General features: G+C 40.1%; 1 protein-coding gene across 2 annotated transcripts in view; it reads right to left on the bottom strand.

Annotated features, from left to right (window-relative positions):
* ABCB11 (ATP binding cassette subfamily B member 11) overlaps positions 1-16,848 on the bottom strand; it is a 45,349-nt gene that overhangs the window by 4,738 nt on the left and 23,763 nt on the right. The window contains exons 15-22 of one of the 2 annotated variants that reach the window (XM_074145099.1): positions 16,078-16,248; positions 15,515-15,716; positions 13,688-13,763; positions 12,607-12,739; positions 10,930-11,091; positions 5,857-5,961; positions 5,597-5,758; positions 3,270-3,473 (exon numbers count right to left, since the gene is read on the bottom strand). In XM_074145099.1, the coding sequence (XP_074001200.1) occupies positions 3,270-3,473; positions 5,597-5,758; positions 5,857-5,961; positions 10,930-11,091; positions 12,607-12,739; positions 13,688-13,763; positions 15,515-15,716; positions 16,078-16,248 (1,215 nt within the window). Of the gene's footprint in view, positions 1-3,269; positions 3,474-5,596; positions 5,759-5,856; positions 5,962-10,929; positions 11,092-12,606; positions 12,740-13,687; positions 13,767-15,514; positions 15,717-16,077; positions 16,249-16,848 lie in introns of both variants that reach the window. The other variant, XM_074145098.1, reaches the window with a different exon arrangement.

Genomic DNA, 16,848 nt, shown 5'->3' on the forward strand with positions numbered 1-16,848 from the left:
CCAATTTTTTACTTGGAAAAGTAGTGTGCGCTCTTTCACAAATGTGTGAACACAGGGCACTAATGCCATGTTATAAATTGATTCAGGTACAATACAGACTGGCCCAAATATCAGCCAACCTAAAGAGAAGCTTTCCTACAAGCAATTATCTACTAATACCCTCAAGAGTAATGTTCTGTTGGCTCCGCTAGAGCTAAGCACACTTAGGAAATTGGGCACTCGCTTGCGATTCTCACAAAGTGTTCTCATGTGGCTTATTTCACATCATGTGACTAAATGGGACACCCACAAAAGCAAAAATGGTTTTAGGAACACTGTCATTTCTTTGATTGCATGCATTTATTGACTAAAGATGTTTACTTAAATTATTTTACTTGTTTTACTTATAGCAATAGTCAAAGAAAGAGTTAGAAGAGATGCTATCCTCAACTTCTGTCTCATAAATTAAAACCACTTGAATTTAGTGTTTCCTCACCTGCTCACCCTCCCTCTTTCTCTTGTTTATGTTCAAAAAGCCTGATGAGATGGAATATATAAATGGAGGGTGGCACCTTGATTCCTCTAACATCAGTGACACAATTTCCAGGATCTTTGTCTTGTACATGGACAAAGAGTAAGCAAACACTAGCCTGAGTACATAGAAAAATGCAAAACAAGGAATTATACGATAAGCCCCATGAAAATGTCTCTGGAGCCTTAATTAATTGTAGGCTTTATATTGTGCTTTGTTGCCAGTCAGAACTTGGGTTTCTGTCCCAAAAAAATAGCACTCCAATTTGATCTATAGAAGTAAGTTGACATTTTGTTTGATCCTAATTTCACCCTACTTATCTCGAATCATTTTATTAATAAATTGGTTTAAAACGATGTGCTTTGCCTGGACTTTGATGGTAGCTTCATAATGTGAAGCATTTCCTTTGGGAAGCGATAGTCTGGTATATGGCTTTTGAGTAGGAAGAGATCTGAATATAAATCATTTAAAAAAATATTTAAAATTAAATCATTAAAAATATTCCATCCAATTTCAGGGTTTTTTTCCTGTCCAAAATTCAGAGTCAAATCTCTTGCATTATCATAGAATGCAAAGGAGGGGATAAGCAGGTACTGTGAATTGGATTGTTCAGGCTGTGCTTTTCCATGTTTAGCATGGCTGATGAGCAATCACTATGGAAGAACTCAGAGTGTTTAGCATTTGGATGCAGCGCGGGCAAATAAATTAGAAGATAACACCAAACATAATCAGTCATCACCAAAACTGCTGAAGCATTGAGTGCCCTTTTCATCTCAGACTCTGGGTCATTCTGTTGGGTAAAAGATGATGCTTTGACTCATTAGTGAAATTTCTCTTCTTGTCAAGACAGTATTTTGATTTATCACTTTTTGTAAATAATTAAACCATCTGAATGTGGGCAATTGGTCAGGTCTCAATTTTTCCTTGGCTTTCTGGAATTGGAGATTGCTCTTAACAGCACTCAGCAATGACCCGTAAATGCATTCATTTGATTAGCGATACAAAAGCCAAGTGATATTAATTCACATAATAACTGTTGTGCATTTAAAAAAATAATAATAATAATCCAGAAGTCTGCATGTCTAGGTAGTCAACATGATGTCCTGAAGTTCTTTGCCCACAGTCATGACATGCTTCTCTAAATTACACCCAGAAATGGGAATTGGGAGCTGAAGATTTGCTGCTTCAGAAATCAAAAAGGGGTGTGGGCAGGCTGAGCCAGCTGCAGCAGGCAATGGGGAAGAAGCAGCCAGCAGATGCAGGGCTGTACGGGGCAAATGGCTCCAGTCCACCTGTTTGCTGCACAGATTAAGGTCAGGAGGAGGCTGGAGATATTTGGTAGAGGGCTCAGATGGGTAGAGGGAAGGCTCAGATGAGGCGGGGTGGGAGGTGAGATGGATAAAATGTTTGGTGGGCAGGACTTTAACGTAAGAAGGAGGACTGGGAGGAGTGCAAACTCTGCAAGACTAGTGTTAGGATGGGCTAAAGTAGCTCTGCAGAATGAAACTCTCTGAGGTTTTTGGAGGGCCTGCAAAGCATACTTTTTCTGATGGTAGAGATGTGGCAGCCTAAAGCAGGGGAGAAGGCTCGGGCATCACTCTGAGTGGGGTAACCTGAAGTAGTCTTCCTCATGTTGCTTGTCTTCTAAATCACCCTGCATTTCTGATGCAGTTCAGTTTCTGCACAGCTGCACTAGGTATATTTCAAAAGTATCAGATTCTGGGTCATTCTGGCCAGAACTTAGTGACCCAGAACTAAAGTCCATGGAGTCAGAGTGTTTCATAGGCAGCAGACCTGCCCACTTCTCTTTGTGCATGAGTGGACTGGTAAGAAAAATGGCATTCCTTTCTCTTGCATCCCTGCCTTTTCCTTGTTCAGTACACGGACTGGAAGTCTGCTCAGCCAGTGCAAACTTCATAAAACTATTCTCAGCCTTGCGTGAACTACATAAACCTATCCTCAGCCTTTGAGGTGAGGCAGTTCACAGGGTCTTGCAGCCAATTCTGCTAACCGTGATACTGGAGTTAGAGTAACAAGGAGAAGGGCTTTAGCCAGGGGTCACTGAACACAGGACACATTCTTTCCAAGGAAAAGGAATTCCTTCCTCGTGTCCCATGCCGGTTGGTTTAACACCCACACAGATGTGCTTTCACCATGAAGTAAAATTTAAAGTATTATGAGAAAGAGCTATGTCTCCTGTTACAAATTAACAGAAAAAGGGTGGGTGCTTATCTGAACTTTAAAAAATTTTAAAAGATTGGTATATTAGCTGAGAAATTAGAATTGATAGAATATTGACCCTGTGCCTGTGACCTAGCAGCACACACTGATGGAGAAGCTGGTAAGCCCACTGAAGGGCCAATTCTGCTCTCTAAAATTCAGGTACCGATCCGTGGTTCAGTGCTGAATTCTCAGATGTGAGGATTTCTAAGTATCGTTGGTTTCTGAGGACTGGATAATCATAGGGTATGAACAAATGGGGCCTCAAATAAAATGGGACAAAGGTGAAACACTGCTGAGAGGTCTGTGTCTACCAATTAGGTCTAATAACTCAAAAGTCAGTCACATTCCATGCAGTAAGTGCTTTTGCAGTTAGGGAGTTCCCAGTGGTGTTTCAATGGTTTGACAAGCTGAAATATTACAACTTATTTGCAAAATATCACCAGTTTGATCACATTTGAATTACTGATGGTCCCAAATGCCTGATTTTTCAACTACTTGTGACTGCAAATATAAATTATTTTTTAAATAAAGTTACCCGTCCAGTAGCTTCCAGCGCTTTCTTGTCCTGAGAGGCAAATCCTGTCAACATTTTAGCCTGCATGGCTCCAGATAAGGCCAAAAATGGCAGGAAACACAGTATAACTAAGCTCAGTTTCCAGCTGAAGTAGAAAGCAATGATCATGGCCACCCCAATGTTGGTAAAGGAATTGACAATCATTCCTATCTGCGATCCAGTTGCCTTCAAAGAAAATAAACAGAGGTGATTGACTTGTACTCCAATAGTAACTTCAATAATCTTTGAATAAATTTTCCTATAAAACTTTAGAAAACTCTAAATGATATCTAAATATTATACGGTACCAACGGCTGCTAACTGCACTGGAATTTAGCCAATTTGGAAATACTGTTTCCAATTAATTGTATCACGAGAAGGACTGCAAATGTCCACTATTCCTTTCACCCACCAAATTTTCCAATGACAACTCAGAAAATTGTTTCTAATGATTGTGAGAAAGATTGTGAGAAATTGAAATTACTTCCCTTGCTCCCCTGGAGAATCACTCATCTGAATGCTCTGTTTAGCCCCTACATTTATCCCTCTAGATTGAAGTAGTAAACAGAGCCCCTTTGCAACATAACTATTGACAACAAAGTCCCAGTCATGCTAAAATCAGTAAGAAACGTCACTGAGAAGGGATGAATTACAGACGCATTTCTGCCTGTCTCTTTATTAAGGAAAACGTTTAAATATGCCTTTGACATCACCTTTATTGAATGCATTCATCTTCTCCTTATGTACTTTGAGAACACTATTTTTTGTAATAAATTATTTCTTTACTCAAAAGTTACTCTGTTTCATAGCAGTAAACAGCAGCCCTAGATAGGAACTAGCTTGCTATGTATTAGAAAAAAAATATACATTTGATATCTTTGTTCATTTTCAGTCAAATTCATTTCCAGGATGTGAACTTGCAGCACAAAACGTTCATAATCTACTTCTCCTCTGACCTGCAGCAACAGGGCAAGGTACCTCAGACCTGACTGTGGTGGAAGGTTCACCTCCCAGCTCTGCAGAGGCTACCAAAAGGAGCAGCCATAGGGCTGCTCTTACCTGGATCTTGCAGCTCTAACACCCCCCAACCCACTCCAAGAGTCCACTTCTTATTCCTGGTGCAGATGTAGACACTTTCAGACCCTGGACACTTGCGTGCATCTCCTCACCTTCAGCTCGCTCTGCAATAGTGGCAGTTGGCTAAGCTCGGTGTCGGGCAGTGAAAGGTGGAGGACACAGCTGCTCAAGTAGTTCTGCTCTTTTCCCCTAGAGCTGTGGGTTGAATGGCTGTTCCCCACTGCTCTAAGTGTGCTTAGAACACAGATGTCCCTTAGGAGACTATCAAGTGGTTCAGTCAGTGTTTTAAAAGTTTGTTTATTTCAACTAAAATATGCCCTGTAAGTGCCTGTAAGGGTTCAAGACATTTGCAGCTGGTTTGTCTGATTCTGTAGAAATTGCTGCTGACAGGGGTTTTGGGAACCTCTTGTTTGTTTTTTAAATTCTTAAAACCTCCATTAATAGTTTTTAAAAACTAACCTACCGTCTTCAATCAAGCTGAAACAGGACAACTTTTGTAACAAAGAAATCTCTATGTTTCGTTCTTCATTTCTAGAAAATTGCTTGCATTGGAGCCAAGTAAAATAGCATCTGACTCAGTTCTACCAAAGCATCAATTCAGACAGGTAACATTTACAGCTCAGCATGATTTAACCCTCACCCACTAAAACACAGGGCATGGAGTTAGTGGCTCGCTTTCCCAAATAATCAGTCACACTAAAACCGATTCCCCGGCTGGAGCACCAGCCAGTACTGTAAGCTGTGTTTTCAAGTAGACTGTCAGTTTAAATCAAAACTGTTACAACAAGCACAATACCATGCTGAAAACTTGAAAACATGATTAGTGGTGAATGTCACTAAAATACTAGTCTGACATGGTTTTGAAATAAACGCTTAAGCATCATGGCAAAAAGTTAATTCATCTACTGAAAAAAGAAATTAAAACTTTTGCACTTGATGCTCCTGGTTCCACTGATGGTTGTTATTTTATTGAGTTTTGTGTGCTTGTTCTGGTAATACAAGCAGAAGTAACGGGCAGTAAATTGTGACCCTATTAGTGCTTTTAAATAAATACAGTGATAACAGTTCCTCGTTGACAGTCTATGATAAATAGAAATAGTTTAATTTGCTGACCAAGGACTGATCTACACAGACCTCGCAGGTTGCAGCGAGCTCATTTCTGTGACAATGTGCTAAAATAGGCCTTCAGTCATGCTTATAGCAAAATAGTTCTTAAAACTCTCAGCTCTTACCCCTTGGACCTGCGAGGCATCTGTTGCAAGTCTTGTAGTCAAAGCACCAGGGCTGTTCTTCCGGTCATCAAACCAACCAATGTCTTGGCCCAGCATGGCCTGGAAACCAATTTTCCTTAACCGTCTTGTAAGCAGCTCACCAGATTTGGCAAAGGTGTATCCCTGGGGTGCATAAGAATAAATACACATATTGTGCAGCAAGAGGTACCCACTGAGTAAGGGATCAGAAAGAAAATTTGCCCAGATTGGACTGCTATTACCTGTAGAAACTGTGTGAAAAATGAAAGAATTCCAACCATGACAAAAAGCAGGCAGACACCATTGATCTGGGTTTTTTGTTCTACTTCATCAAGAATGGAGAAGGTCTTTGGAAAAAAAAAGAAAAAAAGGTGGCATTGTATTAGAAGTGTCAGTTTTGCTGTGTGTGAGTTTATTCATGACTCCCTATTTTCAAGCACAGAAGCCCACCCTAGAATCAAAGCCAGAACACAGAGCTCTCCCTCGCCCCTTGCAAAGGCCCAATTCCTTATTTTTCCTAAGGTGAACCTGGGTACAACGTAATGGTTTTTTCTCCTGTTAAACAAGTTTATTATACAAGATGATTCAGTGTGTTAACCAGAGAACAGCAATGAAATAAATGGCGTAGCAACAAAGCAACAGTGCAGAAGCTCCCTTACCTCCTCTCTGATCTGTGACACTTACAACTTTATTGGGCCCCACAAAATGGAGTCTGCGTAAATAATTATACCCTAGCATGACTCTCCTTGCGAACACTAATGGATGCTATAATTGCTATAGGTAGACTTGAAGAGGAACCTATCATCTTTTACTGAAGGATTGTAGAAATGACCTCTTTGCTTACTACTGGGTACTTGAGAAAAAGCATCAGTGCTTGAAGTAAAGCCCCTCTATCCCGTTCTGCTCCAGTCTCCATGGTATTTTCTTTTTATGTCTGGTTCTTAATAGCTGGTCTTTTTCAACACCACCCAGCGTTACTGGCTGCTGCTGAAGTAGTGGTCCAAGTCTAAGTAGCCATCCTTTAGCAACTCCTTTCAGTCACAGCAGTTGATATGTAGGCCAGTCAACCTACCTGGAGTTATTGAACTACTTCTGCTACTCACAGGTATAAGTCACAACTCATGTTTGTACTTCTCTACTAACCTTAAATTAATTCCAATTGGATTTCACAGGTAAAAATTACTATAAATTGACTAATCTCTCAAACTGTTATCTGTAAGATATAATTAAAAATAAGCTGTGGATTCAACTATTACTTATATCAGGACCAGCTTAAATTCTTCTAGGTAAGTATTTAACAGTAGAAAAAGAAGGAATTTTCATTTCAGCTTCAAAATATAAAAATTCCATAAAAATATACTTAAGTACTAGTCTTAAAAGGTCAACCCAAGTTATTTATGGTTCCAAGTGAGCTATGCATCAAAGTAACAGGGAAGAATTAGAGAAAAAGAAATAGCTGTTCTCTAGTGGGAATTCCACTTCAAGTATTTTAACTTTGTACATCAGTACCTTGGCAACAAACAAAAAATCCTGCAAAATCCAAAATGATAATATCAAAAGGGCACTCAGTATTTCAAGCTAAGAACTGTTAAAATGCCATGCTGTCTTGTCAGTAGCAAGCCATACTATTTCTCAGATTAATCTTTGTTTAAAAAAGAAAAATCACCAACTATGTTTTAATCTATCATAATAAGAACAAAACATAATGGTCTGATGCTGTTCCTATCCCCTTAATGGAATCCACTGTACATTCAGCAATTCATGTCTGATCCTGAATTGACCAGGCTGTGAGCAGATTTCATCTTTGTAACTTATGTATCTAGAAAAGATACTGTTGGCTTTTGTTTGGTTGGGTGTTTTTTTCTGTAGGAAATATTCTAGTTAAACACTTGGGCTGAATGAGATACAAGGTGAACTCAGTGCTGCATAAACTATGTTCATCAAGGATTCTGGGTTTTTGAATTGCCATGGTGATATTTTCTGTATCATCATGGTATGCAATATCTAGACATGAATGGAAAAATGAATTTCATAGTAGTGGTCATGCCACATGCATAGCTAGCCTAAAACATAACCAGGGGAATAACTATTTATCATTGTGAACATTTGTTAATATGTATGTCATATTAATTATAGTGCTGTGGTACTTTTTCATATGAAAAAACATCAGTAAAATCCCTGTTGAAATGAAAAGGAATTCTAATGAGTAAAGCTAATAAACAATATGATAAGCAAAGTGTGTGATAGATCATAATAAATATACAGTTGTGAACTGGGATGAAAAACACGACTCTCCAGAGATGCTGATGGCTTTTACACAAGTGTTTTGCATTCTGTCTCTGCACAGTCATCCAGAAACACTGGGATGGCCCCATACATGGGCTGAACTTAACATTTTTTCTTTTCACACTTTGAAATTTTTCTCTCTATTTGAATAAATAAATCTCAAATACAGGTCTGAGCATTGAAAAGAGAGATAAACAGTTGCCCTAGGACCTTACAGTGGGTCTATGGCTGTTTTAAATAAACTTCTGTTCATTGCTTCTGTATGGCTAGATGATTATTCAAGAAAAGGGAGAATGCTGTGAACCTTTGCTTTAGTGTCTTATCCATATCACCCACAAAGTGGTTTCCCTGCTTTCTCTTATGCAAGGAGTATATTGTGAAAGGCATTCCCAATTCCTGTGGCCAGGCTCTCTCTATTGCTCCTAGATAAAGGCTGAGAGATCTGCAGTGTCTGCAAGGCATCTTGAGAGTTTCTGGAGAAACTAGTTATTGGTCAGTCTGGGATTCCTATTGCAGGCTCTAAATTCAAGCAAGTATCCCAGCTGAAGAAAAGCAATGGGCTGAACTATGTGCTTACGCTCCTCCTTAAACTGAGAACGATAGCACTTCATAGTCCTAAAGAAGGAAATGTGGATAACGTGCAGGGAAGAGATCTCTGTACTGCAAACAGAGGACTTTTTTTTGCCTTTGCAAATCTGTCCTGTAAAATTGAACTATCCCATTTTGCAGCTATCCTAACATGCTCGGCTATATTTTTGACCTATGTTCTTGTTTTTAAAAAAATAACACTGATTACAGTAACATGTAGCATGGACAGTAGCATCAGGTCTATAAAAGGAAAGAGTTGTTGCTGAGGTGTCCATGTTCAGATCATACAAGTTTCAATGGTTTTAGTGTGGACTATCTTTTATCTGGGGCCATGGGCTACATGCCCAATAGCAGTTGGAGCACATCTTTCAGTTGAGTTTCACTGGAAAGGATCCATTTCCCATACTCTGAGACAGTTCCACAGTGAGAACCAAAGCATAGTAAGAAAAAAGTACTGAGAAATTTGTTCCAAAGGTACACTGGTGCTCTGCACTGATCAGAAGACATATTCAGTATTACCAAGTTCTTCATTCACTTTTGGGGATCAATTTCTGCAAACCTTCAAGGCAGATTTTGCTAAATTTATCCTTTCATTTCAAAGCTGTGGGATTTTTTCCCCTCACTTTCTCAACATATTGGTCCCAGAGTACAAGCCCACGTGTCTGTCACAACATCATTGCAGATATTCAGACAGCTTGGAAAGCAGATGCATATTCCATCTGCCTGACTGCCTTGGCACCAGCCAGAAATGTTTTAAATTTATGAATAATGAAACAGAGATGTTGGACTTTACTCATGTTCATTATGACTTGTTTTTTTCTTGCAGCCTGTCTTTTGATGGACCGAGACCTTCAAGAGAAGGAATTCATCCTTGGCAATGAAGGCATTTAGCATCTTGCAGAATGATGTCAGCCACAGACCTCCCAATGTCTAGAAAACCTCTCTCAAAAGGAATCAAAGGTTAGATTCATTGCAGAATGCACATAGCAGTGTCTCACCTGCTGTCTAGTGAAAGCCACAGTCCCTGGTATGAGGTCCAGACACTCAAAAAGTATTTTGAGGTGACACACCTATGGCTAAAAGGCCAAGCACGTTGGCTAGAAGCCACTAAGCAGATCAACCGGGACTGGAAGGTCCTTTTGCTCTGCCCCTCCCTGAATCTTAGCTAGCAAACATCAAACTGCAAGTAAATGTGACTCAAAGTCCTCAGTAACATCCCAGAGAGAAATGTCTAAGTCTAAGCCAAAACAACCCCCCAGAAAAAATCAAACTTCAAAAGGTCAGTCTTTCCTTTGATAGATTGCTGGCACTTCTATTAGGAGCACTTTCTCAACCCTTTTCTAATCAGTAGCTCATTCATTGACTCTTTCCTGCCTGAAAGGTTTTGTTCCTCCAGTTTCTAGAAGGGTGTCTGCCCTGTAGGTCATATATTCTTTGCACACCATGCACTACCATGACCTAAACAAGTAAGTGGGAATCACAACACAAGTTTTATCCTATCTCAGGTGGGTACCCAAATTGCAAAATGATAGTGGCTTTCACATTTTCTTCCCAATGAATGTGGCATTACTTTAACCAATAAGAAATGGCATCAATGGGGAGGTTTTCTCTATCCTCCTAGTTTTTGAAAATTTAGGACCCTTTCCTAGGCATTAGTTAGAGCAGTGCTGAATTTCCTCAGGCAGGCATCCAGTTTCCCCAAAAAGCTGTTTTACAAAAGGGGAAGCATCCTCTTTCTATTATAACAAGTTTTTGAAGGAAAAAGCAGTCACAGTTGACGTCTTGAAGAGTTTCAAGCAAAACTGTGGATTTTGATGGTGACACATCCTTTAGTGAATGCCAAGGTTTAAAGCATATTCTTATTTCCTGCTTACCTTCCAAACTTATTGATGCAAGTGTACCTTTTTCTGGCAGCTATGAACCCTGTTACAATTATCTACCTCTCCCTGGGCATTCTGCAGGCAGCAGGTAGTAAAGAGCTGCCTGAAAGATATGAACAAAAAAGTGAAGTATTTTTGGGGTCTGATCCAAACTTTTCTCAAAGGCTTGGCCAAGTCTATAGAATGAAATTCCACAGGGAAGGACCTCTGCATGTCTCTCTCTCCACTGTACCTGCACATGAGATACATCTTGTCACATCTAAAATAAACTGTATGGAAGTGTAGAAACCAATCCCAGCACTTCCTGGAAACTGAACAAGAGAGATAATGAAGAACACATGACAAATGCTAATGAGCCTACCCCTTCAAAGGGCTCAAATCATAGTGTGATGACAGTGATATAAATATCTCTACTAAATAATTGTTTATAGGCAAGAAGGCTAACCCCATTTACTTGACGAGATATAAAGATTTGCCCAAAACTTGTCAAGTTCTGCATTGTACATTCACTCCTCTCTGCTTCAGAGCTAAAATACACTTTAAAATGTTAGCATAACATACCCCAAGAATCTGACTGAATAACAAAGCGTAGAGTGGATTGACTGCTCCATTCACAGCTGCTGCCAGAGATCCAAGTACCATGTATGGCCATTCAGAGGTATTGTATTTTAAAATTCTGGTAAATGATACAGGCTTGAGATCTTCCTCCACATCAACAAGTTCCTGAAAAAACAGGTTGGATTTATGAAGCAAATGTATCCCTTCATCCCCAAATGAAATAGCTTGCATAATCTATTAAATGGCCATCTAGTGCCCAAACAGCTGCTCTACCTTTGTATGGGAAAGAGCAGTGATGGGTCTTGGCTGCTGTCTGGAGCTCTTTTGTAGGGCTAGGGAATCACAAGAGGGATACATAAATGACTACCTTTACTGTCCCTGGAGAAAAAGAGAAAGATTCATGCCTTATGCAGCTCTACTGATTCCAATTTAAGAGGTTAATGATGACCAGTTTCAGATTTTCTGCCACTGAAACTCAGGCAGTTCCATTTTCACTGCCTTCAGATGAGGAGTGATGCAATACCCAGTGCCAAAACTTAACTTCTTCCTCACAAGCAGCTTTTGGTGTCACTCATGGAATGTTCTTAAATATTATTTTAAAGTATTGTGAGTGAACACACTGAACAGACTCTGGATCAAATTAACAGGTATGCTATATAATTAAAAGGGAGATCTCAGAGCGATAGCTGGATTCAGGCTTTATACATGCTAATTTGCCTCCCTTCTGTGAAACATCCTCAGACTATATGCTGAATTCCCATAATTATTCCCAGTAAGAACAGAATATTCATCATCAAGTTATAGCTTACCCTGCAGTTTGATTTGTGCAGAATTTTTGTAATGTTCAGTGTGCTAAGCCCTGCTCATCTCCCTCAGTTCTTATGGCTGGAAATGCCCAGACAAAATAGGCATTGTGAAGACCTATCTGCTGGAAACGTGCAGGGATGAATGGGTGGAATCATCTTGTATTTTCTCTTCCTTCTGAGCTAGTGCCAGGGTGACAGCACTAAAGCCCTCTATCCACAAAATAGGCTTAGCAAGAGCAAGAACAGTGATTTCTAATTGCTGTACTCTGCACTGGACAACCACAGCCATGCAAATTGGTACAATGAGCTTCATAAGCACTTTGGAAATTCACTGTGTATATTCCTACATATTCTGCATAATTTTAAGGCATGCTGTCTTTATTTTCTATGCTAGTTGATTGCACAAGGACACTGACAGTGAAAGGACTCTGGGTTAGGTTGCAGTGAAGGTCTCTACTCAAACCTCCAGGTGATTTTGAGACTAAAGTGAATTTACTCTTTATTGAACAAGAAGCAGTGTCATTTGCATCACTGCGTGGCTATTACATTTAGAAGACTGAGCATTTTGCTTTTTGTCAGTTATTTCAGCTTCTATGAATATGTCTTTTTAAGCTTAATCTACAACATATATCAATTTACAAACAGGTCATGATCTGCTAGAAATTGTATATGGATCAATAAGCATAACAGCCATCAAAATGCACCCCAGGGTTTACACAGAGGATAAGCACTGAAGCTGTGGTTTTGTTTGAGTAGAGAAAAGGACCAATCCAAGAAGACTATCTGCCAACAACTCCTATAATAAAGACACATATCTACAGGTTATCATTACCAAGTAATATAACCTGTTTGGTTTAAAATTTAATAAACTGACCTTTTTCGCTTGTTCATCACCTTCTCCATAAGGCATAAGATTCATATACTCTGCGTGATCGCTTGCAATGGATAATGGAGGGTCAGGGACCACATTAGAGAGCTGAGATCTGGAGCGTTGCCTAAGTGAAGCTCTGTAAAGAGGACAGAAACGGTCTGTTCTTCACAGCTCCATAACACAATACTTCCTTGCAAAGCAGGTGCAGTTTTCATATCAACTAAATCACGATTCAATCACTAAATCACAAAGCAAATCATAGGAACCCCACAGACTTTTTCTTTCTTCCTCTATGTTCTCTCAACTTCTTGAGAAGAAAATATGCCACAACAGGTACAAATACTTTTCAAAATCATATTCCACCCCTAACACTCAGACATTGCCATATATGTACCCTGCACCCTGTATTGATTAACCAAAATTGTGGTGTATCCTGCTATATTTGCACAACCCATTAAGATATCAAGTCACATTACCACTATCAAGTAATTCAGTCCAGCAAAACAGGATGATAAAACTAGCGACCTCTTTCCCTGACAAAACATAACCCTGTGATGTGGGAGACCTATTCACTCACATATGTCTGACATGGGCCTGCCTGAAAGAAATGTCTCGCTGCAGGACAGTCTGGCTTGTAAAATGCTTTAACTTTCATCAAGTAGAAGCCATAATAAAGATGTCCTTGTACATTGCAATGATTTCTCTAAAAATTGCACAGCAAGTCATTTTTCATGTAACTGCACTGAAAGTGCACTAGGTAATATAAATATATGGCTGTATGGAGTAATATTAAAAATGGAACATTAACACAGTAGACCACAATTGGAGAGAAAGTACTATGGATAGAAACGGGACTAAAACTAAGTCTTGCTATTTATCCATGGGCCTTCAATCAGTACCATATTACCCAAGCTATTTCTTTCTAAGTGAACTCTGTCTTACTAAAATGTTTGCAGCCCTTCCACCCTTTCTTACACAACATACAGAGAAGTGATTCATTAGCACCACTGGGATTTTAGAATAGTGGAAAGAAGTGTAGAGATCTGGAAACATATTGAGGTTTACAATCATTTTTAAGACTCACCGCAAACTGGCCCGATAGCTTCCTCTGCTGAATGACTGGACTTTCTCGAGATTTGGCTCACCCACATTATTTTCTGCTGCTGTAAAATATAATATATAGAGCTCTTAAGTTTGTGCTAAAATTGAATACAACCTAAGTCCACTGTAGCTCTGCAAAAAAGTGCAGTGTCTCCAAGTCATAACTGGAATACTTTGTAGAAAGCAAGGAATGTAATACAGCTATTCAACCTGCATGTACCACAAGTTTTATATTTGTATTTGACATGATGTAGTTAACTGAATATTAATCCAAGGACCATCCCACTTGGGATATGAGTGTTAAAGACTGTTTCCCTATTTTAGCACCATAATTGCTCTCTTCTTTTAAGGTAATAATATCCAAGCATACAATCATAGAATCACAGAATAGTTTAGGTTGGAAGAGACCTTTGAAAGTCATCTAGTCCAACCCCCCTGCAATGAGCAGGGACATCTTCAACTAGATCAGGTTGCTCAGAGCCCCGTTCAGCCTCACCTTGAATGTTTCTAGGGATGGGGCACCTACCACCTCCCTGGGCAACCTGTTCCTGTGTTTCACCTCCCTTGTAAAAAATTTCTTCCTTATATCTAGTCTAAATCCACTCTCTTTTAGTTTAAAACCATTACCCCTTGTCCTATGACAACAAACCCTGCTAAAAAGTTTGTCCGCGTCTTTCCTGTAGGCCCCCCCAATTCCCGTAGGCCTGTAGGCCGCAATAAGGTCCCCTGGGAGCCTTCTGTTCTCCAGGCTGAACAACCCCAGCTCTCTCAGCCTGTCTTCATAGAAAAGGTGCTCTATCCCTGTGATCATTTTTGTGGCCTCCTCTGGACCTGCTCCAACAGGTCCATGTCTTTCTTGTGCTGAGGACTCCAGTGCTGGACACAGCACTCCAGGTGGGGTCTCACCAGAGTGGAATAGAGGGACAGAATCACCTCCCTCAACCTGCTGGCCATGCTTCTTTTGATGCAGCCCAGGATATGGTTAGCTTTCTGGGCTGCAAGAACACACTGTCAGCTCATGTCCAGCTTTTCACCCACGAGTACCCCCAAGCCCTTCTTGGCAGGGCTGCTCTCAATCCCTTCATCCCCCAGCCTGTATTGATACTGAGGGTTGCTCCTACCCAGGTACCCTGCACTTGGCCTTGTTGAACCTCATGAGGTTCACACAAGCCCACTTCTCGACCTCATCCAGGTCCCTCTGGATGGCATCCCGTCCCTCAGGTGTGTCAACTGCACCACTCAGCTTGTTGTCATCTGCAAACTTGCTGAGAGTGTGCTCAATCCCACTATGTCATTGATGAAGATATTAAACAATACTGACGAGGGACACCACTCGTCACCAGTCTCCATCTGGACATTGCGCTGTTGAAAACTGCCCTCTGGATATGACCAAGGTACGGTGCTTCAGAAAAATACAACCGATCATTCTATTAGACCTCCATTTCCAGAAGCTTTGATTCAAATCTGCCGCTAGTAAAACAAATAGGGTGGTTTCAGCATATTCTGTAATTTGCTTGCATTTCAAATAAAGCAGGATTGGACTGTCAGCACTAAATGGAGCTATAAAATGACAGGTATTGCAGGTCAGAATTAATGTTTCAGGGCAGATCTATATTAGGAAGGTTATTCAGTGCATAGGCAGTAAAAACACTTTGCCAGAGCTATTAATGTACTACTTCTATGAATGCTAAAATTCAGCCATAAGGGTGGAAGGAAAAAAAAAAAAAAAGGCAACTAGCCCTCATTCAAAAAAATAATCTGCATTCTGTGGAATTCTACATCAGTTTCTAAAAGAAAACAAAACACTTACTTCCCGTTGCTTCTTTATTAAGTGCTCCATCTCCTGTGCTTTGCAAGGTCACCAACATGAAATAAACCCCTTTCCTCTTCAAGAGTTCTTCATGCGTTCCTCTCTCCACAGCCCTTCCATGCTCAAACCCAATGATGACATCGGCAGCTTTGATGGCTGACAGGCGGTGAGCTATGGAGATTGCTGTGCGTCCAAGGCGAGCCTGACAGGGAACAACAGCCCCATTCACAGAACAGCAAACAGAAATGCTTGGAACCAGCACTGTGTAATCTAAAGTTTGGTCCAATCAATAGGAGTCTTTCTAGTGGTTTCAGCTGACTTTGACTTGAACTCCATCCATAGCCCATAGATGAGCATCTGTTTGTGAGCAAAGGGAGCTGTAGATTTCTATTAATGTCCCAAAGTAAGAAAAAAATATTTTCTGTCAATTATAATAAGGTTCTACTTGTGTGTATGAAACAGCTATTAAGAAAAGCTTCCCACTGCTTTGTTGCAACTCGGCAGAGCGCATTAAAAATATTTTCTGCTTTTTAAAGTCTGATTTATGTTATGCTATAGCAAACCTTATGAAGTGCTTCTTGGACAGTAGCTTCACTTTCATTATCAAGTGCTGACGTAGCCATATCCAGTAGCAGGATTTTCGGGTTTCTCACAAGAGCTCGAGCAATAGCTATCCTCTGTTTTTGACCTCCGCTCATCTGGCTTCCACCCTCTCCAACATGAGTATCAAATTGCTGTGTGAAGGAAAAAAATGAAAATACAACAGATAACAAAAGAGTTTGTTAAGCTTCTGGTGAAGACTTTGGTAAAAAGTCTCTCAGATTTGTCCTGGGAGTAGACTTAAAAAAATACTGTCTTTGAAAGACTAAAACATTGTTGGTGTATCAGATTCAAAGGAGAGCCAATGAAATAATTTCCTTCAAAATGAACAACATAATTTTGCCTGAATTGGGGTTCCAACCCCAAGCCAAAAGTATGTACTGATAAAAAGGTGAAATGTTCTGGTTTGGCTCAAAACAACTGTATCAGCAAAAGCTGAAATGAAGAGGAAACCCCTGCTCACTCTCCATCAGGTGACTCACCAGCAAACTTTCCACAGATCTGGACTTGTCTGCTGATGGCCTGTGACTCATGAACACTTGTGTCTGTGGTTCATGGACATCATACTCTGGTGGCATCAGGTTCAGGTAGAGAAACAAATAAACACATAATGCCTAGATCTCAAAACCCAGGATAATTATATTCACCTAGACCCAAACCTTGTTTATTCCTCTGTTTCCAGGAAATAAACAGGAGCTTTTTCATAGTCATTCTATGAATAGTTTCCTGGAAGC

Source organism: Numenius arquata, chromosome 3, assembly GCF_964106895.1.
Source record: "Numenius arquata chromosome 3, bNumArq3.hap1.1, whole genome shotgun sequence".
Lineage (NCBI taxonomy): Eukaryota > Metazoa > Chordata > Aves > Charadriiformes > Scolopacidae > Numenius > Numenius arquata.